The sequence below is a fragment of the Mya arenaria genome, chromosome 8, assembly GCF_026914265.1.
Source record: "Mya arenaria isolate MELC-2E11 chromosome 8, ASM2691426v1".
Classification (NCBI taxonomy): domain Eukaryota; kingdom Metazoa; phylum Mollusca; class Bivalvia; order Myida; family Myidae; genus Mya; species Mya arenaria.
This window is the reverse complement of record NC_069129.1, coordinates 50,139,742-50,166,262: the sequence shown is the minus strand read 5'-3', so window position 1 is coordinate 50,166,262 and position 26,521 is coordinate 50,139,742. Positions and strand designations below refer to the sequence as shown.

The following is a 26,521-nucleotide window of genomic DNA, read 5'->3' as shown; positions in this document are numbered from 1 at the left end:
AACATCACATACCTGATATACATCAACATAATATACTAGATATACTTCAATAAAACATACCTGATATACGTCAACATAACATCCTATATATATATACGCCAACATAACATCAACTTTTTACCGCCATGGAACTTTTATACCTATTATCTGTTCTTACTACCGAAGCATTGTTTTATTTTGTCCTCAAGCTGCTTCACGTGGCGCATCTAGAAATTTGAATGTAATTGTATGGTTTGTATGAAAAATGCAACCGTTTTCTATGACAAAGAAAACACTTAGATTACTTATTGTACGCAATGAGGTTGCAACCCAATACCTAAGTGCGTACCGAAAACCCTTACATTTTCTATCCGAATCCTTCCCGTAAATCTAGTATGTTTTGTTGACGGTTATCTAGAATGTTATGTTGACGTATACATTTTTGACGAATATATACCACAAAATCGTTTTTTTTAAATTTTAAGATAAAAAAAAAATTCCGCGGCACGTTAATGATACGGGAGTTGAATTGCTTTACTCCAAAACCACACGATCATGTTGATAAATGCAGGATTCTGAGCGAGTCATGTGACTTGAGAAGGTACCTGATAGACAGAAAGCGTCTCTTCAACCATCAGAACGACACCTCCCTCATGGAGGAAAAGGACCCAATCATCAGGTAAAGCATGATCATAGCCTTTGACCACTTAAGTCCAATTCGTTTTTAAACATCTAGAATCAAAACTAGATATTTCAAGAAATCATAACTGCATAATTAGCTTGCACATACTCCTTTATTTTGGCCAACAAAACTCTCAGTACTGTGTAAATAAGGTCTAGTAATAAGGTGTCTGCCTCTCCCCCAAGATGTTGAGGGCTCAATCTCCAGCAGGAAATCTCTAATCAGTATTTGTTTCTACCCAAAAAATGGTCTCGAGTGTGATTCTGTAAGCTGTAAGCTTTCGTCACTTTGGAGATAAAGGAAATAATTATGAATTAAACATTTGACTCTGAGAGAAGGATACCTTTTTGGAAAAAGAAATACAAACCTCTCGATGACTCCATTGTATATCTGAAACTTATTGTTCAGAATGAATCATGGTAAAATAGATATCCAGAGACTACAATCGCTATTTCAGCATAAATATGGCCTTCTGATAAAAAATAAAATAAAAAAAATCTAAAAAAAAGCGTTTCCCATATTGCACTGTTTAAATACACTTGATTCCCACAGAAGTACTTGAGTTGATGACAATATTATGGGTTAAACCTCTTTCTAATGTGTTTTGTAGGCTGATCACGATTCTAGAGGCTTGTTATCCGAATAATTAACTCAAACAAATACAATAGCATAATCGCTGCTGAAAAAATCATTTGAAACATAAAAGCAATTTTTAAGAAATATAACATGACATGAATTCTTTAACCGCGTATGATTTTTTTCTAAATAGCTTTCATTCATAAAATATCTTCTTTGCCTGGTCAGTCTTGTATGCCGAGATATGTGTGACGTCACACGGAGTGCAAATATGTGGCGTAGCTTACTATTGGTTGTAGGCCAATGTAGTGTAAAATGTCTTTGTATGTAAATGCTATATTTTCATTTTTTTTTCTTTTTCAATAAAACTCATCAAATATCAAAAACAACTATACTAAGAGTAACACGCATTTTTTATCATTAACATACTTATCTGAATTGCTTCTTGGTAAATTTTCATCTTGTTCATACTTACATTTATATACATACATGGCATAATATCTTTTAAAACAAAAGTGGATACTGCCATTTACAACAAAATAGTTTTTTTTTCACAAACTCTACTCTTTAAATCATCGCATATAAAATATGCATATTTATTGTCATTCAAATTATTGAAATGTCACAAATCAAAAAGAAGTGTTTCACAAACTCTGTTTCCAATACAATAGTCTTTACAGCTACCATGAGCAATATCATAAGAAAGACCAAAAGGTAAATCAAGTCCAATGTCAAATAATTTTCAACTAATTTTACCCATTGTATACAAGCAGTTGTAGTCTTAAAAAATGAACATAATGTTTCAATTTATTATTAGGGAGATATCTAATTGATGAGTCTTCTTGCAAATGGCAATTGCTTGAAACTCTTCGGGGTTTGCATTCATATAATTTTAAACAAACCATTTGATGAAGCTTAAACTGTCAATTTCTAGAGCTTTAACAATATCAGGATTTCTACTTTTAAAGAATAAGGGAATGTCATCTACATAGTTATAAAGATCACTGTGTTATACAAACTCAAAAAATATCATTTATAAATAAGTTGAAGAATAAAGGACCAAAAATTGAACCCTGACGAACACCTTTTGTATTAATTTGAAAGTGCTAAAAGTATCACTTATTTTAACACACTGTTTTCGTTCAGACAGACATCTGTTTACTAGTTTAAAGGCTGAATCAGACAAACCCTAATGCTTATATTTCAGGATAAGTAGATTGTGTGATAAGCAATCAAAGGCCTTTGAGAGGTCCATGAACACAGCTGCCAGATAACACGTGGTCTTCGGCAATTTTTAGAAGGGAAGTACTGCACCCTTGACCTGGTCAAAAGACAGCTTACATCGGAATAAAATGCTGTCTAAATGTTCTAGCAGCCGGGTGTCATATCTTTGATGCTATTGAAAGAATGCTTACAGGGCGATAGTTTCCATTATCTAAGGTACTATTTTTTTGTGGATTGGTACATCTTGGGAAATTTTCATACTATCTGGAAAAATTAAATTAAATGATCTATTTACATGATTAGACAGTGGACTTGCTATAACCGGACTGGTTAATTTTGACCGAAATATTATCGTAACCGGTGGCTTTCTTGACATTCATGCTATTTAACTGTTTCAAAACAAAGTTGTCGTTTTTTGGTTTAGAACTCATATTTCTATTCTTTTCCTCCACTATTGAATCATTTTTTTTCTAATACTAGAGTGGTTTTCATAAAAAATTAAACTGTTGTCTCCAATATTCTTAGCTACATTTACATAGAAACCATTGAAAATAATGCATATTTCCTTCTGGTCAGTGACTAGACTGTCATTTCCTAATAAAAAAGTGTTTTATTACATACGTATAGTTCCTTTATTTGTCAAAAATGGCTTAATTAAAAATCTTTGCTTTTGCTACCACCTGAGCACCTTTCAATAAAATATTGTCTGACAGATGTACGCCTTTCTTTGTTTACCAAATTACGAATTTTCCTAGAATTATGCCAAAATCCTGTCTCATTTTGCTTTCTTAAATTTTTAAAAAAAAAACATTATTTTTTTTATATAACAGGTTCTTTAACTCTGAATTCATAAAAGAGCCTGGGGTTGTTTCCTGGTTTTTAATGGTGCATGTCTGTCGTAACATTTAGTAATTTCTTGACAAGACCCCGCCAAGCCATACGAATCAACAATACCCTCTGTGGAAACATCATTTTCAATAGAAAGAGAGGGCAAAATTTGGAACCGAGCAAGTTTATCAATAACATTACCTCAATGCCGTTTTTATCTACGTTTGTCAGCGGTATCTGTGGTGCCAGAGGTATCTGCGGTACCAGGGGTATCAGCGCTGACAGCCTCTGCTGCCGTGCACGTGGCTGCGCCTCTTCTCGCACATTTTCTACTTTTTCTAGCCTCTATTTTCTCCCTCTAGGACATCCTCGGCTGTCATTGTTGACTCTGGCGTATCAAATTGTATATTGTTTAAATTATTAATGTAATTAAATAACTGAAGTAAATTTTCAAAGAGCATTTTTATTTCGATCCGCACATCACGAGTTTAGCAATAAGAGATTCACGATTCATTGATCGGTTTAATCTCGGTCAAAATTGGACATTAAACTACTGTAAAATATCGTGAACCAGTCCGTATTAACTTTAACGATAGCGGCCGAGTATTCTGAATGCTTAGCAACGAGAACAACTACATAATTCAATCTCGCGAAAATAATAAAAATCATATCTTATCAAAATAAATCAACACTTTTCTATGGATTAAATAAATGCTTAAATGTTTATTCATTTGCTTTTGCTTTTGAATGATGCTAGCCATGGAAACCCGCAATGAATGAATACGAATGGAAAAACCCACCTGTTACTATATTTGTCTACATAAGGCAAAACGGGAGTACTAGAATGGAGCTTAAGGTGTAAAGGTTGGTTATTTTTTTAATATTTATTTATCGAAAATTAATAAAATCTAAATATATTTGAAAAATAAAAATATTATTGAAACACATTACCCGAAAAAAACGCATTTTTTTCAAAATGTTGCAAATAATGAAAATGTGTCAATTTTCATTGTTCTATATAACTTGTTTTTAATCAGGATCCTCCTTCATTGTATAAATCGAATGTTGATAGTAGGAAAATTAATGTATCTTCATCTAAGCACTTGCTTTATCTGCAAACTATGTTTTATCAAGTTAAATTTGACAAAACATGGAAAGAAACATATAGCATGCCTTTTTTTTATTAGGCCAAATAAAAAATAGGTCCGTTTCAGATTACCCGACCTACCCTATTTTTTCCCGCCGACCCTAACCTATTTTTCCCTGAAAAAAATGTGATTTGGGTACGAAAAGCATCTGTTACGAAATGTATACGAAAAGTTGACAATATTAGAGTTGGATTTCTGATTGTATTTACCGTAATTCACAGGGGCAGGTTGCGTTGCTTTGACACACCACGCCCCGTCCGTTTTTGTTCGTTTTTTACATTTTTTTATCAATTTTTAGTAAAAATACGATGTGGTAACTGTAACTTGTGATAATTAGCAAAAAATAATTTATTTTAATTTTATTATCTTTGTAAAGGGTGACGACTTGACCCTTAATCTTAACCAAACTCTACATTTTTGGACTTTCCTTTAGAATTAGTGTCAATCTTTAAGAAAATGTACAGTTTTAACGAAAAAAAAATGCAATTTCAAACCCGAATTTCCTAAAACATGTTACTCGAAGAACTACCCGCTAATTTCACCGAAATTTTCCAGAATAAAATACATTATCCCGCTATTGCATCATCAATTCAACACGTGTGCTTAAGAGAAACATTATGTCTATCACGATACAGGTGAAATGGAAGTCAAATATCGTCCAACAGAGCCGTGCACACGATTTACAATCTTTGTTTATTTCTTTATGCATATGCCGACATGGACATTGCGCAACCGGAAATTATTCACGGCGCATGCGTTGGTGCCCTGCTTGCATCTATGATATAGATGCGTTGCGTGGGTAAATTTGTTCGTGTATACACATACTAGCTGGCATGTATATTTTTTTGTAAACAAAGTCTGAAAATTGTTTATTTGCGTGCACGGCTCTTTGGGACGACATTTGACTTCCATTTCACCTGTATCGTGATAGATATAATGTACAGTTTGGTTAAGATTTGATAAATTATGGCTTCTTAAACAGGGTCATGTCGGCAAATATAAGGAAATTAAGGGTCAAGTCGTCACCCTTTACAAAGAAAACAAAAAAAAAATGTTTTTGCCAATTTTACAAGTTACAGTTACCACATCATATTCTTACTAAAAATTGATTAAAAAAACGGACGGCGGCGTGGTGTGCCAGAACAACGCAACCTGCCCCTGTTGTTCGGACACCTTAAAATATTTTTTCTTGCTGTCCGAATTCATAGAAAATAACCATTTTTACATTTTATCTACATGTGTGTTAACCCTGCCTTTTTTCTTCATGTCTGCATTTTTTCACTTATTAATTTATCTGTAGTTATAATGGTTGCAACGCCTTTAAGTGTTTCTCCTTCATCAAGTTAATTAAAATCCCACTCAACACCATTATATACATGCATTGAAGTGAATAAACACCTTAGAAACTATCGGCTTCAGATCAAACAGTCACATTGTGTGACGTCACATAACTCACAGTTATACCCACAAGGATCTCATGGAGAGCATGGATATTGTTATGCAGGATTAATGTGTCTGGTGGTGTTTTTGATTGTAACTTAAGTATTGCATTTCTAACTTTAATTCACCACATTAAATAGTTACCTGTATCTTTGAATGTGTTGACTGATCTTGTTCAATTGATGTTTCAATGAGTATTACTGAACGATTATTGCTTCATAAAGTCTATATTAAAAGTGTGGTACAAGTTTCAAAGTTTATTGGCGGATCGTTTTACAAACATGTCATGTCTGTGTTTTCTTAATCCCTTAATTGCCCTTGTTGTTTCTTTAATCCTCCATTATATATGTCACAGTTCCTTTTCAACAGGCAATAAATCGTTTAGGATGGGTAGTAACTAATTAACTTGTCACAGTTATGCATACGGTAAGGTAATCTAGCCAGGCAAATACATTTAATAATCTTTGTCTGTGAGACTTCGAATCTGTAAAAGTTATAATCGGTGTCCTTTGGGTGTCCGAAAGTTAGGTACGCAAAATAAATTATTTTTGAAAATAATAATGGGTGTCCGAATTTTTAGAGTGTCCGTTCCTGCTAAGTCTTTAATAATAGCAGAGTGGTGAACCATAACGTAGTTGAAATCCAACCATTATTGTCAAAGTATTTAACCAGATAAATAAAGAATGTTTCCATTGAAGCATGGAACATGTTTAAAAACTGCTGATAAACCTGAAAATTGATAACTTTTATTTTTGTTACGGTCTGAGTCAACAGTTATACAAGATTTCAGTGACAATTGTGTGGTGTCCTATTTCGTAATATCAATTAGCCTTTCAAATCTATCCCGTCATAAATTGTATAGATCGTCGGTAAGAGACGTGTGGGTATTTTGAATGAAGAATATTTATGAACATTAATTTCTAAAGAATATTCGGTAAGAGACGTAAGGGATTGATAATGAAAAATGATTATGAACATTATTAGATTTCAGCTGGGTCTTCCGTTGTAAAATGCATTAATTCATCGTTCAACGCTTGGGGAGGCATATATTGAGCTAATATATTCCGCTTTATTGTTAAAGAGGTAATCCATTTTAAACTCTTCCAAATATATATTCAATTCAATTCAAAAAAGACTGAACCTTTTGTTTGTTAAAGTAGTTTTATGTTTCAACATTCGGTCTGTAACACCCATAAAATTAAATCGATATAATGATCTTTTATAATTATAATATGTTTGAGATTTAAACTTCATTTGCCAATACACTCATATGTGTTTCCACAATTTAAGTTGTACAGTTATTAGGTTTCGTTATTGAACTGTTGGAGATCATTTTTAAATATTATATTTCAGACTTCACTATGCTTTTGTCTCATTATGTGAATTAATGGGTGGAACCTGCACTGAAAACAGAAGAAGGTATGAAAACTACGTGTGATTTATCCTTACTTATTTACATAGAGTTACATTAGACAAACTCTGCGACGAGACACCTTTAAAAGGGACATTTTGCATCAAAAGAAGCTCGTGTGTGATGCACATTAAGGCTGACCGCTCCACTGTAACCGAAACTGCCTGCATACAGGAAAGGTATTTCATGTAAGGGTAGGCGCTCTGGCACCTCCCATGCCAGATGAGTCACACGCTACAATGCGTTTTTTTTTAATTTGTTTTACTGTATAGTAGATGTAAAGTTAAGTATTACATTTCAGTAGATCCAAATCGAATATGAATTTCTAAAAAGAAGTTTAAACAGAAAAGGATAATAATCTTTAACAAAATGATTTTAGAGGGTATATTTGACATCAACATTGAACTAAATCTAGTGCTCGTTGTAATGTCAGTAAAAACGCGTTTTCTAAGTCAAATTTTACACAAATGTATGAAATAAGTTATACAAGAAATGATCTGAGTCTTGTGTGTGCGGTTGGTATCAAATAATCCGATCCACGGGCATGTTGTTTTGCCAGAAACTAGGAAAGCCCAGTTTCCGGCTTTTTACGTGCCCTTTGGGTTGATAATGCTCTCCATACACGAAACACATGGTATATCGTCACATGGCATCGATTTATCTTGGGTGTAACACATCATCCATTTCATCCTTTACCATTCCAAATTCATCTGTTGTAAAATTATGAAGTGGTGGGGTCAATCTAAAATGCAGAAAAGTGTTATTATACCAAATAAACTTTTTCTATTTCTCCTAATACAGGGAGTATGAAAAGCGGTTATGACCATTGGAATGAAAACTCAAATTGTTTTGTCTTTTTTCTGTCTTCTTTAAACACTAAAGATGTATTCATGCACTTTCATTCATGTACAGGCGCAATGGCAGACAACTTTTACAGACTTGTTACACTTTTGATGGACACAACAACGCCTATCCTGAAAGATTTGCTTGAGGTCTGTGCTAAGAATGATACACCGACCAATCAAACTTTTACAACTTTAGAGCAACATCTTTTCAACAAAGAGCAAGCAGTGGAGAAACTTTTTGGCAAAGGGAATTGGAAGTACAAGAAGATTTATCCTAATGGCAAACCTTCCTCTTCGTTAGATGTCACGGACAGTGCCAACTTAGACGTGTCGGTTTTATGTTCATTGCTTTCAGGATTATACGGAGGATCAAATCTACCACTTTCAGACATTAATCAGGTAACGGCTATTAGAAACAGCAGTTTCTTGGCTCATGGATGTTCAACAACTATACAGTCAGATGACTTTGAAACCTTGTGGGACCAGTTGAAGAATGCGACAGTCTCAATTGCTAAACTACGTAGTAACAACAGCTCTACAGCTGCAGTCGAAGAAAAAATTGAAAATATCCTTATTAGCAATATGCCTGGAATGTGGAATTCCTGTTTGAAATGGTTTACAAGTGTTGTTGAAGAGCAGGCCGATACTATCCAATCGATGCGGACGTTTTTGCAAACAGGAACAGAAGTGCAAACATCCCCATTAGGTATGTTAAGTTCATTTACACAATATACAGATACAATTTATTCGTAATGTATCGTATTACCACACAATACATGACATAATAAGTATTGTACATGTATATGCGATGTCAATTTCCAATACTTTCTAATACCTGTATTATAAAAAGGTCCTCAAATTCATTTCTTTTTCAAGGTACAGAACAACAACGAGTGAGAACTGTCAACTAAAAACATAAGAAACTGCAGTGTAAGTAAATCAATAAACGGATAATCTGTAAATAGATTTCCAGGAATCCCCATCAATCAGAAAATAATATGTATTATTATAAACCACCGCGTAAAATCCGGTGGTTAATATATATATTTCAGCAAAATTAAATTGATAGTTTACAGTTGAAACAGTGAAAAAATCAATTTGTTGTATTTCACTGTTTGGGAATGTTAGCCCCGTTCTCAGTTTCAAATAAAACGCAAGCGTGCACAGTTCTGGAACACAGTTTCAACGACGTCATTTCCGAAAAGTTTGGCGCTACGCCACTCGTAAAATACAATTTTTTGCTCCTCACTCGGTGAAATATACTAAGATCTTACACTGACACAAACACTTATTTCTTATGTACTCGTAGAATTTCAAAACGTTTATCTACATACACGATTTAGCAGTTGTCATTTACCCCTTTGCTTTTGAAACAGACTTGCATGTGAGTCATACAACTTGTTGTTACAGCCAACTTCAAGACTTTACTTGATAACACCCGGCCCGTGAATTTGGATCAGTCGTCAACAATGACGGAACGGATAAGAAGTAAACTTATCACCAAAATACCCGTTGTTATTACTGGTGTTGAATGTGCCCAGTATGAAGAAGTAGCGTTGAGTTTGATCAGAAAAATGACAAACTTTAAAGAAGACTTTTGTGCCACAATTAACGACCCACACGAATGGAAGGATCTTGAAGAAGACTTTGTTAACGTTGTTGTCGTTAAAGATCCCTTTGGATTAGAAATGCTTGATGAGTCTAAAACTAAAGAAATGGATAAAATATTTCATTCAATTGCAAGCAGAATCCAAAACAGTTTTAGTACTGTGATATTGACAAAGAAATCGGTTCTTGAAAAAGCTATTAAATTTGTTCCGCATAAAGAAAATAAGGTGTATTCCAATGGAAACAGATTTGAACCGGCTGGGACCGAGTGTTATCCAATAGATATGGAAGGTGACACTTTGATTTTATATTAACTTAAAAAATAGAAATATATCGTAACGTTTCACGAAACTTTATATTTTGTGTTCACCTGAGTTCTACTTCAACCAACTTTTAAATACAATGCTTTGTTGCGTATAATAAAAGCACGTTTTCTCGTCTTTTTGTACTACAAAAGATGGCCTGAGATTTACGTACCTCATTTATTTATTTGGTAAATGGTTAATAAATTGTGATATCCCCGCGTTCATCATCTTCGGTGACACAGTCGCTTTAAAAATCTGTTTTTGTTAGTGATTGTCAGGTACTTACATGAAACATGGCTTATTTGTTCACTTTTGCAATTCGTACGGTTGAAGTAAGTCCCATATCTCTCCAAATAGCATATGTTGAATCCTTCCTACCTATTGGCCGAATTGGAATCCGCATGCAATGGTCATATTCAATTTTATCAGTTTAGCATAACATTGATGAAAAAGTTTAAATACGCTTGTTGTTTTTTAGCACCCATTCAAGGGACCAATAAACGAGTGCAACCTTCGAGCCAGGTGCTGAAAAACATGCTTGGTAATAATTTAACTATAATATGATAAGATTGCTAAACACATGTAAGCGTAGCTCTTATCAAATACCGATCTTGAAATCGGAAGTGAAACGGCGATTGCTGTAGCCTATCAAGGCCATGAAATAATACTTATAAAATATTGTTCGATATTTTTAAATATCATTTCACTACACATACAACTCTTTTAAATGATAACAAAATAAGACGGGGTCACCAGCTATAAACATGCATATGCGTGTACAAGCTGTTACATAGCAACTGCAAATCTTGGTTTACTGTGTCTCAGAACAAAATGACGGCTTCCCTGGTGTGGCATGTGGCATAAAACATGAAGGCAATGTGTTCGATACGATAAGTCGATGGCGAATTTACAACGAAGAAATCCTCTGATTTAACTTCTTTATTTTTCTATCGCGACGAAATTCTAAACTGGAAAGCATGGCCCGGAAGTCCACAATACTTTGCGGTCCGTAATATTAACTACATCGTGAAACTTACTATCAGTTCGAATAAGGTCTGTGTCCACTAAATTGTTATAGACTATAGAAGGAACAATAATTAATGTCTTCAGAACATTCCCCCCTTCTTGACAAATTAATGCAATTTTCAACATAACTTGCCAAATACTATAAGATAAACAATTCCAACAGCAAAATGCCGTCAAGTACCTTTTCCACGCATGTGAACCCTACCGCTCCCATACTTGGCGACAGTAAAATTTCAAATGTGTGCTATTATTTATTTATTTTTACATTTTACAACTTTCAACAACTTTCAAGTTGAAAGACTTACTATTCACTGCAAAAATTCTATAAAATTCTCAACCAAAGGTACTCAAATGCACATTGCAAGAAAGACAACTCCTACAAAACTTGTATTTCAATATAATGGTAAAAATCAAGAGTTATTTCCCTTCTTCTAACAATTTACCTACAAAAATGAAAAAATACAAAATTCTTGGTGAACCTTAGTAAATACTTTTTATAAATCTGTATCATACCAGATTACACTTATAAAAGGTACAAAACCCATGTACACGTTTGTTAGTCAAAAAGGGTAGATCTGGATCAAACCCTCATTCCAGGCGGTCTGATCTGAATCTACACTATTTGTCATTTCTAACACTAACTCTACACTAGACTAACAAACAAACAGCATTTACTTTGATTCCACATCTCTAATACTGCCTATCAACTAGGATACCTTCTTGACAACGAATTCCAACATCAATGTGTGAAATTATACTTTTTACTTAAAAGGCACTTTTTTTACCCCCAAAACAGTTAAGTATTTACAAGATCCAACCTTATTTCAAAATCAACCTACAAAATTCCACAGATTGATAACAAGCCTGTTACTTGACAGCCTGTTAAAGTTGGCACACATTCAGAATTACCATTAAATGATCTGCAAGAACTGCATTACCTGTCAACTTTGTAAAATACTTAAAAAAAAATTCAAGCACATTCTCCAAATGAACCCAACATCAAACCCAAGATACGGCTTTGTGTTGTTTTTCATTAGGAAAATATGACCCTAACTGAATAATTTTGCTTAATTGCAGACAATGCAGATACCATCTTGCATCAATAATCACCAAAATTCTATAATACTCTATAAATGTTACACACAGGCTAACATAACCATTTTTTTTTAAAGGTAAACTCTCCTAGAGAATACAGTCAAAAAACTCTGGGTGCCAAAAACCATGAATACAGATAATTTTCTGAATTAAGAAGAACATAAAATCTCTGTTAAATAAGAGACAAAAAAATGAAGTTTTTTTTGGCACTCAGACAACTGCTAACACTTGCAGTTCTGATTCTGACTTTATAAAATTATTACAGAACACATTTTTATGATACAATCATAAATCTGTTGTACATGCCCTAGACAATTGCATGTATATGAGTCTCTGCTCGACATCATGTCTTCATCTTGGCGGGTCATTTGTTATTCTGCACATCAAGTCATGGGTTCGTTCCCGATTCGCGCTTTATTTAATGGGAACTTTTGATCACACGCGAAGATATGGCTGCGCGGAAACACTTTGGGATTATTATGCCCAATTAATAATTTACACCAACACTCGCGGAATCACTGTGTTGAACATAATAGCGTCTTTAACGCGCTACAGCGTCTTTACGCGCTTATCTGTTGATTCAAACACTGGTTTATACGCGATCCACTTCAAGTGGACATAACTTTGTTATCGAACGAGTGTAGGTGGTGTCTTTAACGCGCACCGATGCAACACGAACGCGACCGTCTTTGCCTTTGTGGAGCTCCTCTATTCGTCCCATGGGCCAATGACCTCGTGGTGTGTCTGGTGAGATTACCAGAACGACGTCTCCTTCTTTCAGGTCTCGTTGTGGAAAGTACCACTTCTTCCGGGATGTCAAACTAGGTTAACACTCACGCATCCAACGTCCCCAGATGTGACGCACGAGTTCTTGGAGACGTCTCCAACGTTTCTGCGGACTATAATCGGTTGTGTCGACCGACTCTGGGGCAAAATGTCCACCGGCTTGCCCAAACAAGAAGTGATTGGGAGTCAGCGGAAGCTGGTCCAACGGGTTTGCGGTCTGATAGGTCAATGGTCTGGAGTTCAGTAACGCTTCTACTCCAGTGAATGCGGTTATTAACTCTTCATCTGTCACGTCAGCACCTTTCAAAACCGCAAACGCAGCTCTCTTTGCGGCTTTAATCATAATCTCATGAACCCCGCCAAAATGCGGCGCAAGCGGGGGATTGAAATGCCACTGTATACCTTTGTTTGCACCGTCCTCTGATATTTTACTAGTGTCTAACATTGCTACCAACTCTTGCAATTCACGATCTGCGCCAACAAAGTTCGTGCCATTGTCTGATATCATTTCTTTTGGAAGACCACGTCGATTTACCATACGATAGAAAGCGTTCATAAAGGAGCTGGTGTCCAACCCGAAAGCCACTTCCAAATGAACTGCTCTACTCATAAGACAGGTGAACAAGCACAGATAACGTTTTTCTCTGCGCCTTCCCCTTCCCTGAACAGTGATATACGGACCACCGAAATCGACCGCGACTTGACAGAAGGCTTTCATAGAGTTTCGCAGCCGGATATCTGGTAGTGGCGCCATGATCTGCGTTGCTGGTTGTGCTTTTCTTCTTCTACATTTCATGCACTCATTTTCCCACTCGCGGATGGCTTCTCGTCCAGACAGGATCCAAAAACGCAAGGATAGGCTTGCAAGCGTCTGACTTGTCCCTGCCACATGGAAACCCTGTTCATGATGATGTTTAACAATCAGTTTGGTAACCCAGTGCTTTCTTGGTAGGATGATGGGAAATCTAATATCATACGAAAGGAATTCAGCATACTTCAGTCTACCATCTGATCGAACAAGCTCATCTTGATCTAGCACTGGATTCAACCCGACTAGCTTACTTTTATTCGAAAGTTTCTGTCCCCGCGATATGTTTGCGATTTCTTCTTTGAAACAGTCGTTTTGTGCTTGCTTTATGATCACGATTTCAGCATTGCGGATTTCGCAAACAGTCAACTCTCCAGTAGCGCGTGACTGTTTCTCGATGACACAGTTTGTAACGAAACGATACACCCAGGCACATACTCTGACCAATCGCGTCCAACTTGAAAACCTCTCCGGAATAAGCCGCCAAGAATGGTCGTCGCTTCTCATTGGTCCTCTCTTTGATAGTTCAAGAAATGTACAGTTTTCTTCTACGGACAGGGATTTCTTCATTTCGACATCGACATCCGATCCTTTTACGACTGGATTCTTTGGCCAGCATTCTACAGAGTCCTTAAGAAAACCGGGTCCCTGCCACCACATTTTGCTTTCGACCAAACTGTCAACAGACATACCACGCGAAACTATGTCTGCAGGGTTTTCACTCGAAGGGACATATCGCCACTGATTCGGACTTGACTTTTCATGTATTTCTCCAACACGATTGGCCACAAATGGTTTGTAGCGCCTACTCTGTCCACGAATCCACCACAGAACATTCATACTATCAGACCAAAATGTCACATGGCTCATGTCGATTTCTATTGCCCGGCACACGTTCACGGTTGTTTTTAACCCTAGTATAGCTGCCATGAGCTCAAGACGCGGTATGCTGACGGAAGTTATCGGTGCGACCTTGCTCTTTGCAACAATTTGAGTGATGATGGCACTACTTCCATTTGAACTTTTACCATAAACAACTGTACCGACAGCTTTGCTGCTAGCATCTACAAATGTATGTATCTCAAAGTCATCAGTGTTTAATCCCATATTAATGCATCTAGGAATTCTGATTTCTGGCAACAGTTTTAGTTCTTCAAACCACTCTATAACCTTAAAATTGTCTGATTGGCTAAGCTTTTGGTCCCAATCTATTCCCGATACCCAAATGTCTTGCATTAGAAGCTTAGCACGCACGGTAAAAGGAGCCAAAAACCCTAGCGGATCATACAACGACAAGATTTTACTCAGAAATGTTCTCTTGGTAAACTGCATACCCTATAATGGCCCACTCACTCGAAATGTGAACTGGTCGTCGTCGGCCACCCACAAAACACCCAAAGTTTTGACTGCTGGTAACCCCCCTTCACTGAGATCAACCTCCTTTAATCGATCTGCTTGCGGAATGTTCTCTAGCACTGCTGCTGAATTGGAAAGCCACTTTCTCGCATACATTCCAGCTTTACTCCAAAGTGATGACAGCTGTTTGTAAAGTTCAACACCATCTTTCTCTGTGCACACCGAATCCATACTGTCATCCATGTATGTAGATTTTAGAACTGTTTCTGCCGCCCTTGGATAATCATTTTCATATTCTTTCGCGTTTCTTTGAGCAATAAACTGAGCTAAGAAGGGCGATGCGTTCACACCAAATACGACCCGGTTGAACTCGTACTCGGTTGGAGGATCTTCTGGGTCTGTCCGCCACAAGAATCTTTGGAATTTTTTATCCGATTCTATAATTCCAACTCTAAGATACATCTCTTGTATGTCACAAATCAGTGCAATTTCATGTCTTCTGAAACGTAACAGAACATCAAACAAATTTCTCTGCAGTTTTGGCCCTTGTTCAATCTTGTCATTGAGCGATACATCTTGGCACTTGGCTGAAGCATCGAACACCACTCTGATCTTTGTAGTTTCTTTGTCTAAACGTATTACTGGAAAATGCGGTAGGTACCAACCCTGATTGTTCTTTGCGGATGGTTTAACTCGGCGAATATACCCTTTCTCCTCATAGTTCTCAAGTGTTTTTTGGTACGCACTGAAGACCACTGGATTCTTTTTCAACCTTTTCTCTGTATTTTCTAAGCGTTTCAAGGCAGAGTCATAATAGTCGGGCAAACTAACATTTACTTCTTTCCACGGTAATCCAACTGTGTACATTTCATTCTCATATTTCACAGTTTTTTCTGTCTTTTCTATCACCTTTTTTTCATTCACTGTCAGAACATTATTTTCGGTAGTTCCAGAACTATCAACTTCCCAAAACTGCTTCAGTGTATTGTTCAACTCTATGTCACTCTGGAAAAAGGTGTTGAAAGTGTTATTCTCTCCAGAACTAGAGTATGGACCAACACATGTCCATCCTAAAGGTGTCAGTCGAGCTATCGGTTCATTCGGGGCACCTTTAATTTCATGTAAGGAATAATGTAGCTGCGCGTAGTCACTACCTATTAGCATGTCCACTTTGTCATTCTTAATGCAAGGAAACTTTATTCCATGCAAATGAGGGTAATTTTGTCCTTCTTCATTCCAGTTTATTGTTTTTAATGTTCCAGTCACATTTCTTGTCGTATTTGCATCAACATTCATGTTCACATGACCATTCAAACTTTCCAGCCCTACACTAACAGGCGTTGTTTGGAATGTGTCCGAAATTCCATTTAGAACATTTACAGTCATTTCCGATGCGCGACCCTGTACACCGAGCTCACACGCGACATCTTCGTTGATATAGGTCTTTGTGCTACCATCGTCAAGTAACGCGTTTATTTGCATGTGTCTCCCTCCATGCTTAACAATCACAGGGACAGTTCTAAGAGCAATATACCTCTTTTCTGGCGTACTGTCTTTTCTTGACACGAATGTACTGGTATGCGTCATTGCTGTTCTTTGAAAGCCGGCAGCCTCATCCTGGTTGTTCTTCTGGGCGGGCCTGCTGTCTGCATGTAGCAGTCTGTTGTGATTTTTGGGACACCCGTTTATCCCGCAACGCCTGTCCCACTTGCATTCACCCCCATGATGGTCGTCTCCCAGACAACGGAAACATAGCCTAGCTTCTTTTGCGATTTCCCATCTTCGATTCACCGGAAGGGATTTGAACCTGGAGCATTTCCAGATCACATGACCGTCACTATTGCAAAAGACACATGTTTCTTTATTCCGTGTGACAAAAGAACGATGCTGTGGTCTTTGCTTACCGTACTGTTTTTCAGCGCCATGTCTTTCAGCACATTGTCTCTCAGCACTATGTCCGTACGCCATTCCATACACAGTTTCTGCGGCTCGCGTATGAAATTCTGCTTCTTGAAGGAGCCACTTACGAAGCGCGATTACTGATTCTTCTTCACTATTTACATGGATGTAGCGGTGATAGCGTGTTAGCATGTTCTCGGGCAGTTTCTTTTGAATGCGAATGTAAAGTGCACCGTCTTTTAAATCCTCAAGTCTTTTGGCATCAGTCAGATTCACCACTGTTAAATCAACCAAGTCTGCAAGTTTTTCAATAGATCTTACATTTTCCTCTTTCATCGGAGTGAACTTCTCCAGCTCTTCCAAGTACCTTGCCACTTGCCGCCGTTCTCCACCAAACTTTCTCTCCAAGCGCTCCAATGCTGCGTCATATGCAGCTGCGGAATGTCCGAGATCTTCCACTGCTTTCAATGCCGATCCGGATATATACTGTCTCAGCTGCAACAGTTTATATTCCTTTGTTGCAGGTGCATTATGAATGCAAGCACTGAACGCAGCAAACCAGGCTTGATACTTCTTTTTGTCCCCATTAAACACTGGAATGGACACGCGTTTCATTTGTCTCCACATATCATTTCCTAGTTTTGTGTCCTCCTTTGGATCTTCGTGAACTGATCCAGCATCACTGTCACTCAAGATGGATTTTTCTACCAAATTTTGAACAGTTTCATATGTTTTGCTGTACTCCGCCTCATTAATTTCCATTTCTTTTTGTGTGTTTTCCAGGTTTCCATTGTCCTTTTTTCCTTTGTACAGAACGCACAGTTTCTCAAATATCTGAGACACATCTTCTTGAGTTTTATCAAATTCCTGTTCAAGTGTTCTTATTTCCTCTTTTTCTAACTCTTCCTCTATCGAAACGGCACTCAAAAGTTTGTTTTTTGTCTTCGTAAAAGCCGATTTACAACGGCTTTTCTGCAGCTTCAACTCGAAGATTTCATCGTCGATCGCTTCCGACATGGCTGATAACAAGCGACGATACACTGTCTATAACATTTACAACCACGCTCTGCTACCAAATGTTCGATACGATAAGTCGATGGCGAATTTACAACGAAGAAATCCTCTGATTTAACTTCTTTATTTTTCTATCGCGACGAAATTCTAAACCGGAAAGCATGGCCCGGAAGTCCACAATACTTTGCGGTCCGTAATATTAACTACATCGTGAAACTTACTATCAGTTCGAATAAGGTCTGTGTCCACTAAATTGTTATAGACTATAGAAGGAACAATAATTAATGTCTTCAGAACACAATGGGTTCTTATTAAATAATATAACACAAACTTGTTTTTCGAATTATTTGACAAGATGCCAAAATCTACAACTTTTCACACGAGACCTATCTATGCTTCATGCTGTTTAATAATAGTATTGCGGATATAATGTAAAAAATTTAATCTTGAATTTCATATAAAATGTTTGAAATATAACACAATTATTAAGCATAAAGGACATCGTCTATTCATGTAAATGATCCGACATTTTTTGAAGAGTATTTATATATTTGAAATATATAGAAATTCTACTTATATAAAACCTACATTTCTGTTGTAAGTTAACAAACGAACAGTTCTGTTTGAACAGTACGTGAGAAACACAAAGATATTTTGTTGAAAATATAGATATTAAATTACGTTTCCATTCCTTTTCAAATAACGACCAGTCTTGTCGGTAAAGGAGATATAATATGTTCTTATGTGTCGTATCTCTTAAATGGTGTATTATGAAAAAATATGAACATGCATGCTTTGCTTCAGAAATGTAAAACATTAAACTACGTTAGAACAAATAATCAATAGGCAGTGGGCCCATTGCTCAGAACTTAAGAGTTCAAAATGATGTGGGTTTTTTTTACTTTTAGAACTAGGCCTAACTGCTTAGGTACTTTCATTGATCAACTTGTGATTTGCAGTATTACTTACAATTTTTGAGACGCCTTCTTCATCTGTATTTGATCATTTAGATTTATTAGCACATCATTAAATAGTTCATGTTTAAAAGTTAACAAAAACGTTAAACACACTCTGTTTGATTTACAGACATTTTACATGTACAAAACTTTTTCAGACAATTCGTCTCTATACCTAAGGAGCAAAGAAAATAAGGACTTTCAACAAGACAACGATGTTTTGACAGGCCTTGAAACGAATGGCAGTTTAGTTATAACAGGTGACGAACCGGAAGTCCTTTCTTCCTATGTAGCAAGTTTGGCAACAAGAGACGAAGGAAAACATGCACTTGTACTGAAACGTACAGCCGACCTGCGATACGTCGAGGTAGGTGTTGTGAATGTACTGATAGTAGAGCACTTTGCCGGAAAACATGCCCTGAACAAGGTCAAAGCCAGACAGTGGCTTGAGGAATTAGATACGCTTAAAGCTCTCTCACAGCAGCGGAACACGTGCGTGATCTTCTCTTCAACCAATGCCGTTTTCAAAGCAATGAAAACGAAACTCGGGAAAACCCCGACTCGACACCCGCTGCTTGCAAACGTATTGGACATTTCGAAGTCAACAGTCCATCAAATTATAAAAGAGAAGATTTCTGTAGACAATGGAGATAAGCTATGCCCACTAAATAGGAAGGTCTCTTGATTATGATTATTTTTGAAGAGAGAGATGCAAATCTGTTTCAATATATGTAATCAAAATCCTTTTAAGAAATCATCGAAAGTAATTGGCGGTAATTCACGGGAGCTATAGTGTTTGAAACCATTTTTACATTATTTGCGGTTTTTTTTTTCAAGGGATAAAACATAATATGCTTTCAATATTTTCTTATGTTGAGTTGATTCGCTTTTATGAACGTCAATAACGGACTATCATAATTGTGTTCACAATAAACTTGAAACTTGGACAATCGATAACAGACGAACGATCAACCGTCGAATTCGGAATCAAAACTGAATCATTTAAAACATATGAATCAATAGTAAACTTCATTGTTAACGACGTATATAAGTTAATGATGAAAAAATGATTTTTGGTAAATATAAAGCATATTCGTATGCTAATTGACAGCCTTTCTCTTGATAGTCATCAGTAAAAGTGCCGTTGTTTTCAGATTTGTATTATATCTAAGTATTTTCATTTATGAAAAACTAGACTCGATTATCGCCGATTTTGGATTATTAGATGAAAGGAAACTGATGTCTACATCTTTGTCACTTAAATACAAATCGAACACACTATTGTTCTTGTATATCAAAGTTATATCATTTAAAGTACTTAAGTCATTTTAACTTGCCTAGTTTCATAGTGTTATGATACACATGAACATCAAATTTGCTAATTTATTATAACCCACTACGTAATTGTTTACACTATTTTTTCAGAGGCTGATCCTCTCCCTCTCGACGAATCTTCTGCCGACATGGAGATTGACGAAAACCAACCGACTCCAAAGAAAAGGTAATTGTATAAAATCTTTAATCAACAAATAGATTAAAAAAAACAAAACGCAATGAAACAGAGACAGCTCTGTTTACTGATGATACCATATTAATAATATGAGCAGAACTGGATTTATTTGGATGTACCTTGTGAAATCAAAATAAATGTTAATTGTATAATAATGGAATATTTAAAAGTAACAAGCAATAATTTTAACTTAGTTCTCAGATGACTTAATGGAACCACACAGTGCAATAATAACGGTCTGTATGTTTAATATGTATCTAGCAAACTACATACATTAATATCAACATGTCCTTGTAGAGCAATGAGTTGAGCAAACTTTACGAAAAATATTTATTAGACATGCAATAAAAAATTATTGTAATATAAATATGAAACTTTATTATAAAACTCAAAGTTTAATCGACAAAGCATAGTAGGTTTGTGGTAAATGTAACTATGGTAGATCATTTTTTCCTGTATTCACGACATGTAAATTCAGTATGGTGATATCGTAGCACATACTATTTTATCTAGTTTCTAACTTAGCACATGAATGTCAGTGCAGTACTTACCACAACAAGTACACTTTTGACTAAATCAACAAGTAAGGCGCCACTGCCTATCATAATACAACTGTTAACAAAGTTTTAAATTTAAGAAGATTGTTGTACGATGTGATTTCGAGAGAAATTTTGAAAAACATTCGGGTTATAAAAATCCAATACATCACTTTCAAAATTAAAATAAAAAACACAGAGACAAGCCTCACATTGTTCCACGTGAATCTAACCGTATGCTTGTTACTTTAAAATATCCAATGTATTCGTTGAGCGGACCTTTTTAAAAAAAACATACAACAAAGGAATCTATAAAAGGATTCCCTGATTGAAATTCAACAGAAGATCTCTGCAAATAGTATTTTTTGGCTGCATCAGCCATTTCTTTCACTGCGATAAGTGCATCGTTTTGATGTTTTAAAAGATCCTTCGTTTGATCTTTTTAGTGTCCTCCCTAATCCTGACATTGTCTAATATTATGTTTTAAGCAGTTAGCTTGTAATAGGTTGACTGCTCAGTCTCGATGATTTTTCATTTGGCTGAAAAAAAATCAAACAATTTCATTTTTTTACTTAAAACATATATAAGTACAGCTAAAACATTTATTTTTTACTTTAATCATACAATTTTCAAAAACAAATGCACAATATGCTGCTTTGTAAAAAAATGATGTTATATGCGCTTGTCGAAAACTAACAGGAATCAGCAATTATATATAAAAGAAATCAGATGCCACAATTGTGAAGTTATGAAACCTTAAAACATCAACACAGACAGAAGTATGAACTATTTCCTTATCGTTCAAAAAGTTGAACTTTACAGTATTCATGAAGACTTGATTCGAAACAAGAAAATAAAGCGGTACAATAAGAACACTGGCATATCATTATATATAAAACACCTTAATTGTGATTGCTAAATAAAAATATCAGGTAAGAATCCCCACCCTGGCGAATGCGAGTTAATTTAGAGGTAAACAAACAAAATGGTACAAGAGCGGGAGGTATATGCATGAAAAAAGAAACATGTTCTTAACCAGAGTACACAAAAATAATTCGACAATGCCTAGACCTATGGTAATCAAACTTGACATGGAGGCTGGGCCTAACCAGTGGATGGCCCTTTTGATTTTAGGGGTCACTGGCTTCAAGGTCAAGGTCACAGTGACCTTAAATGATAAAAGATTGTCCGAGTGATAACTCGACAATGGCTGCACCCATGGCCCTCAAAATTGGTTTGGAAGTTGGGCCTGACCAGTAGATGACCCCTTTTGATTTTGGGGGTCATCAGGCTAAAGGTTAAGGTCACAGTGACATTGAATGATAAAAGGTTGTGCGAGTAATAAAAATGGCCAATGCATGCACCATGGCCCTCTAACTTGACTTGGACTTGGAGGTTAGGTCTGGCCAGTAGATGACCAATATTGATATTGGGGGTCATTGGGCCAAAGGTCAAGCTCACAGTGACCTTGAATGAAAAAAACGTTGTCCGAGTGGTAACTCGACAATGACTGCACCCATGGCCCTAAACTTGACTTGGAGGTTTGGCCTGGTCCGTAGGTGATCCCTATTGGTTTTAGTGGTCATGTGGTTAAAGGTTAAGGTAACAGTGACCTTGAAGGCAAACTGGACAATTCCTAGACCTATAGTCATCAAACTTGACATAAAGGTTGAGTCAGACCAGTAAATGACCCCTATTTGGGGGGGTCATCGGGCTTATTGTCAAGGTCACGGTGACCTTTAACAAAAAAGTAAACAAAGGGTCTCCCAGTAATATCTCAACAACGCCTGACCTATGGTATTCAAACTTGACATGGAGGCTGGGCCTGACCAGTATATGACCGCTATTGACTTTAGGTGTCAAAGGTCAAGGTCACAGTGACTTTGAATGCGTAAATGTTGTTTGAGTGATAACTGTCTGCACTCGTGGCCCTAAAAATTGACTTGGAGGTTTGGCCTAACCTGTAGATTACCCCTTTTTATTTTAGGGGTCAGCAGGTCAAAGGTCAATGTCCAATTGTAAAAAGCTTGTCAGTGTGATAACTTGACAATGCCTGTACGCATGGCTCTCAAAATTGAAATTTAGGTTAAGGTTCGGGCTCCACACACTTTGATCAGCCCAATACGTTCATACCTCGATAATCAACCCCGCATTTCATTCCTTAAATGAAAAACATGCTAACAATACATGTCGGCTCCATTTTCGTCTGCCTATGAGGTAACGGCGCGTGCGAGTACCTGCTGACGTAATTAACGAAAATACCGCTTGCATCATCGACATAAAGTATTCTTAGCTGAGTCTGAGTCTAAAATCGTTAGTGAATACGAAAATAGAACTAGTCTCAGCATAGCCTGAGTCTGAGACTGAGTCTGAGTTTGAATCTATAAAAAATGTACGTGAATAGGGCCCCAGAAATGACTCAATGTAATTGCTTATAATAATGAATTGTACACAACTATGTTCAATTTCATGCCATATTACATATAATCAATGATTTTGCTCTGGTTTTGAGTGGATAGAAGGCATATACTTCTTTTAAATACAGAACATGAAGCGGAATTTATTGTTCATAATGTATGAAGTAACTACAGTAATTACGCACCATAATCTCACCATTTTCAAGCTATGGATTCATTAGAATATTACTTCAAATAGCGTAAAAAGTCCTTATTTAAAACAAAACATTGTAAGGAACATGTTATATATTTCAGTGTGCTTAATTTACAATAACACGATTTTTTTTTGATTTTTTTTTGTGTAAATGTCAGTGTTGGTAATTTAAATTCAAAGATCTGGACGAGTTCGAATATAACATAAATATTGCTACATTTGGGTGCGAGTGCTCTAATTGTATAGGAGTCCGCCTCTCACCCAATAGTTTGTTGATTTGAGCCTCTACAGTGGAACACTCTTATGCCATCTCAAAATGGACACAAGTTCTGGCTTTACCCATTAAACGGACTCGGAAAGCGATTCTATAAGATAAAGGTTTTACTAATAATCGAGCATATATATACTTTCTACCCTCTTTAAGCGATTTCGATGTGCTGATTATACTGACATTATATCAAACTTGAAAGCTTTCAATTTCCTTTACAGACATGGCGATAGAAAGTCCTTGAAAAAAGGTGCAACACGAGTAAACCCGACCTTCACAGAAATCAATCCAACGTCAGATACCGACAAAACCCAGGGTTTCATAAGAAGAATGTGTCACATTGAAAATGACCTGCTTCTGATCGATCGTGACAATAAGAACATAAAAAGCATAACTCATTTGCATGAGACAGCGATTGTAAAAGAACTAGTTGAATTTGACGATGCTCCTATGTGTCTCGCCACATTGCCGCTTAGCGATAAAAATGCTTCATATACTGTAGCTGACATCTTAAGAACGATTCATGACATTGAAAGACCTGTTTCAACAGGAAATGATACGTTGGTGTTTTGCCAGGTAAAAGTCAATTCCAAAAACAAAGTAGTACGGATAAACCAGAACGGCGATTGTCGCATTATTATTGATGAACAAGATTTAAAATCTAATATCGCAAAGGGTGGTATGAGTACACATGGATCAAAGCTATATGTAACGGTGAGGTATGTTATTAGGGTCTTTGACTTAGAAAACTAAATAATCAGAACATCTTGATGCGGACTTCCAGGTTCTTCACTGTGTATATTTTTCAAATGTAAACATAACATTGATTCAAATACAGATTAACTACGTAACGTTTGACGTGATAATAGTTAAATGTCATGTATTGGATTGGAAGATGAATTTGTCTTTCCATTCCGAAGCTGTCATTCCGCTCATTAAACCTATGGAAGATACACTTATATTTTCCTTGATAAAATTTAAACACCCTTACAGAACGGAACAGAACATTTATTCCACTTAAGCATAAAAAGCTCATTGTCACAATGCAAGTTCGGTGAAAGGTATTAAAGTATTTAACATTTAAAAACAGAATAACCAGAAATGCGGAATCTCAGGTTCTCTACTCTATATATTTTGTTAGAAAAATCGTTGCAAATGTAAACACTGCGTGCATTCAAATGAAGACTAAGTTAAGTTTGGTGTGATTATATATGATTTGTTTTCTGACGTCATTGTTTCTTCACGCAATGATACTAGTTATGACGTAAAGTCAGAAAAATGGAATACAGCCATATTATACTGGAGTAGATTATTAGTAATTTATGTTGTTGTTTTTTTGTAATATGTATTGTGTGCGGATCTGTGATAGGCATATCATAACTAACTTTCTTCTATCCCGAACGTTCAATTCCGCTTATTAGATCATTGAAGATACATTTTTCTTGGGTGATTTAAAACGCCCAGATGTAGAAATAACATTTTTGTTCGGTGTAACATGCCATTTGTTATAATAGCCTTGCCCCAATTTCTCGAAACTTCTTAAGTCTCTTATAACAGGATTAAACTAAACCCGCTATTTTTGTCTTTCAATATTTTGCGTTTTATATACTCCTTTAACTTTTTTAATACTTAAGATAAGAATAATCGTTACGATTATCTCAAAACAACATTTTCCATTTATCAAAATTCAATGAAGTATGTATTTTGGCTAATTGCAATAAGCAACTTAAGCCTGTTAAGCTTAAGAAATTTCGAGAAATTGGGGCCAGGGGGTGTATAGAAGGCTGGACTTAGTATGCCATTATAATTATATGTTTTTGACGTAGTTTTTTTTCTACATTTCTAACACAATCATCGCACTGGGGGAAGTAAAAGGTGTCATAATCAGTGTGTGTATACCACGTGATAGATTACGTCATATATGCTATGTCGGAAGGCAACACTTTACCTAAATTAAAGACTTAAATCAAAGATAACTTTTCTTTAACTACACCAATTTAAATAAAACAAATGGCAGTCTATGCCGCTTACAGAACCCCGCCTTCGTGTTATTACAGAAGTTTGATAAGATGATTAGTTTCATCAAACACTTCGATAAACCTGTTTTCAAAATACTGTTTTGACAGTGCTCCGTCAGACGGCCGTATTGTGAAAAGGTTTGTCGAAGTGTTTTAAAAACTAAAATCTCAATCAAACTCTTTTAAAAGACCGAAGGCGAGGCTCCGTGAGCGGCGTGGACTGCGCTTTATTTCATTTAAAATGGTGACGAAATAGTAAAGTTATCTTTGTTTAAAGTCTTCATCCGAAGCAAAATATTGCCTTCCGACGTAGCATTTATGACGCAATTTATCACGTGGTATACACACATCCAGTATAAAACAAAATGTAATTTATGGTAGTGTTTACAAAAATATTGCTATCATGAATAAGTTATAAATGTTATGATTTAATATAGATTAATTAGTATACAGAGCAGGTGGGTTATACTCTAACGACGAACATTTTATTGAACTCAGAACACAATTATGTTGTAGAAATTTTTAACAATAAATACAAATTACTTTCTATGTTATATGCTTATTCGAACTTTGCACACTGGGAGATTCGTTGT

At 36.1% G+C, this 26,521-nt stretch overlaps 1 protein-coding gene across 2 annotated transcripts; it reads left to right on the top strand.

Moving 5' to 3' along the window:
- Positions 1-3,915: 3,915 nt before the first annotated feature.
- LOC128242383 (uncharacterized) lies at positions 3,916-25,836 on the top strand. Of its 2 annotated transcripts, XM_052959515.1 has the most exons (10): positions 3,916-4,153; positions 6,862-6,960; positions 7,231-7,296; positions 8,201-8,839; positions 9,010-9,063; positions 9,544-10,032; positions 10,525-10,587; positions 19,145-19,353; positions 20,412-20,487; positions 24,132-25,836. In XM_052959515.1, the coding sequence occupies exons 6-10, from the start codon at positions 9,603-9,605 to the stop codon at positions 24,152-24,154; spliced, it is 801 nt and encodes a 266-aa protein (XP_052815475.1). In that variant the 5' UTR covers positions 3,916-4,153; positions 6,862-6,960; positions 7,231-7,296; positions 8,201-8,839; positions 9,010-9,063; positions 9,544-9,602; the 3' UTR covers positions 24,155-25,836. The 2 variants fall into 2 exon arrangements, with proteins under 2 accessions (XP_052815475.1, XP_052815477.1); XM_052959517.1 differs by lacking the exons at positions 3,916-4,153; positions 6,862-6,960; positions 7,231-7,296 and adding an exon at positions 7,307-7,467.
- Positions 25,837-26,521: the final 685 nt, after the last annotated feature.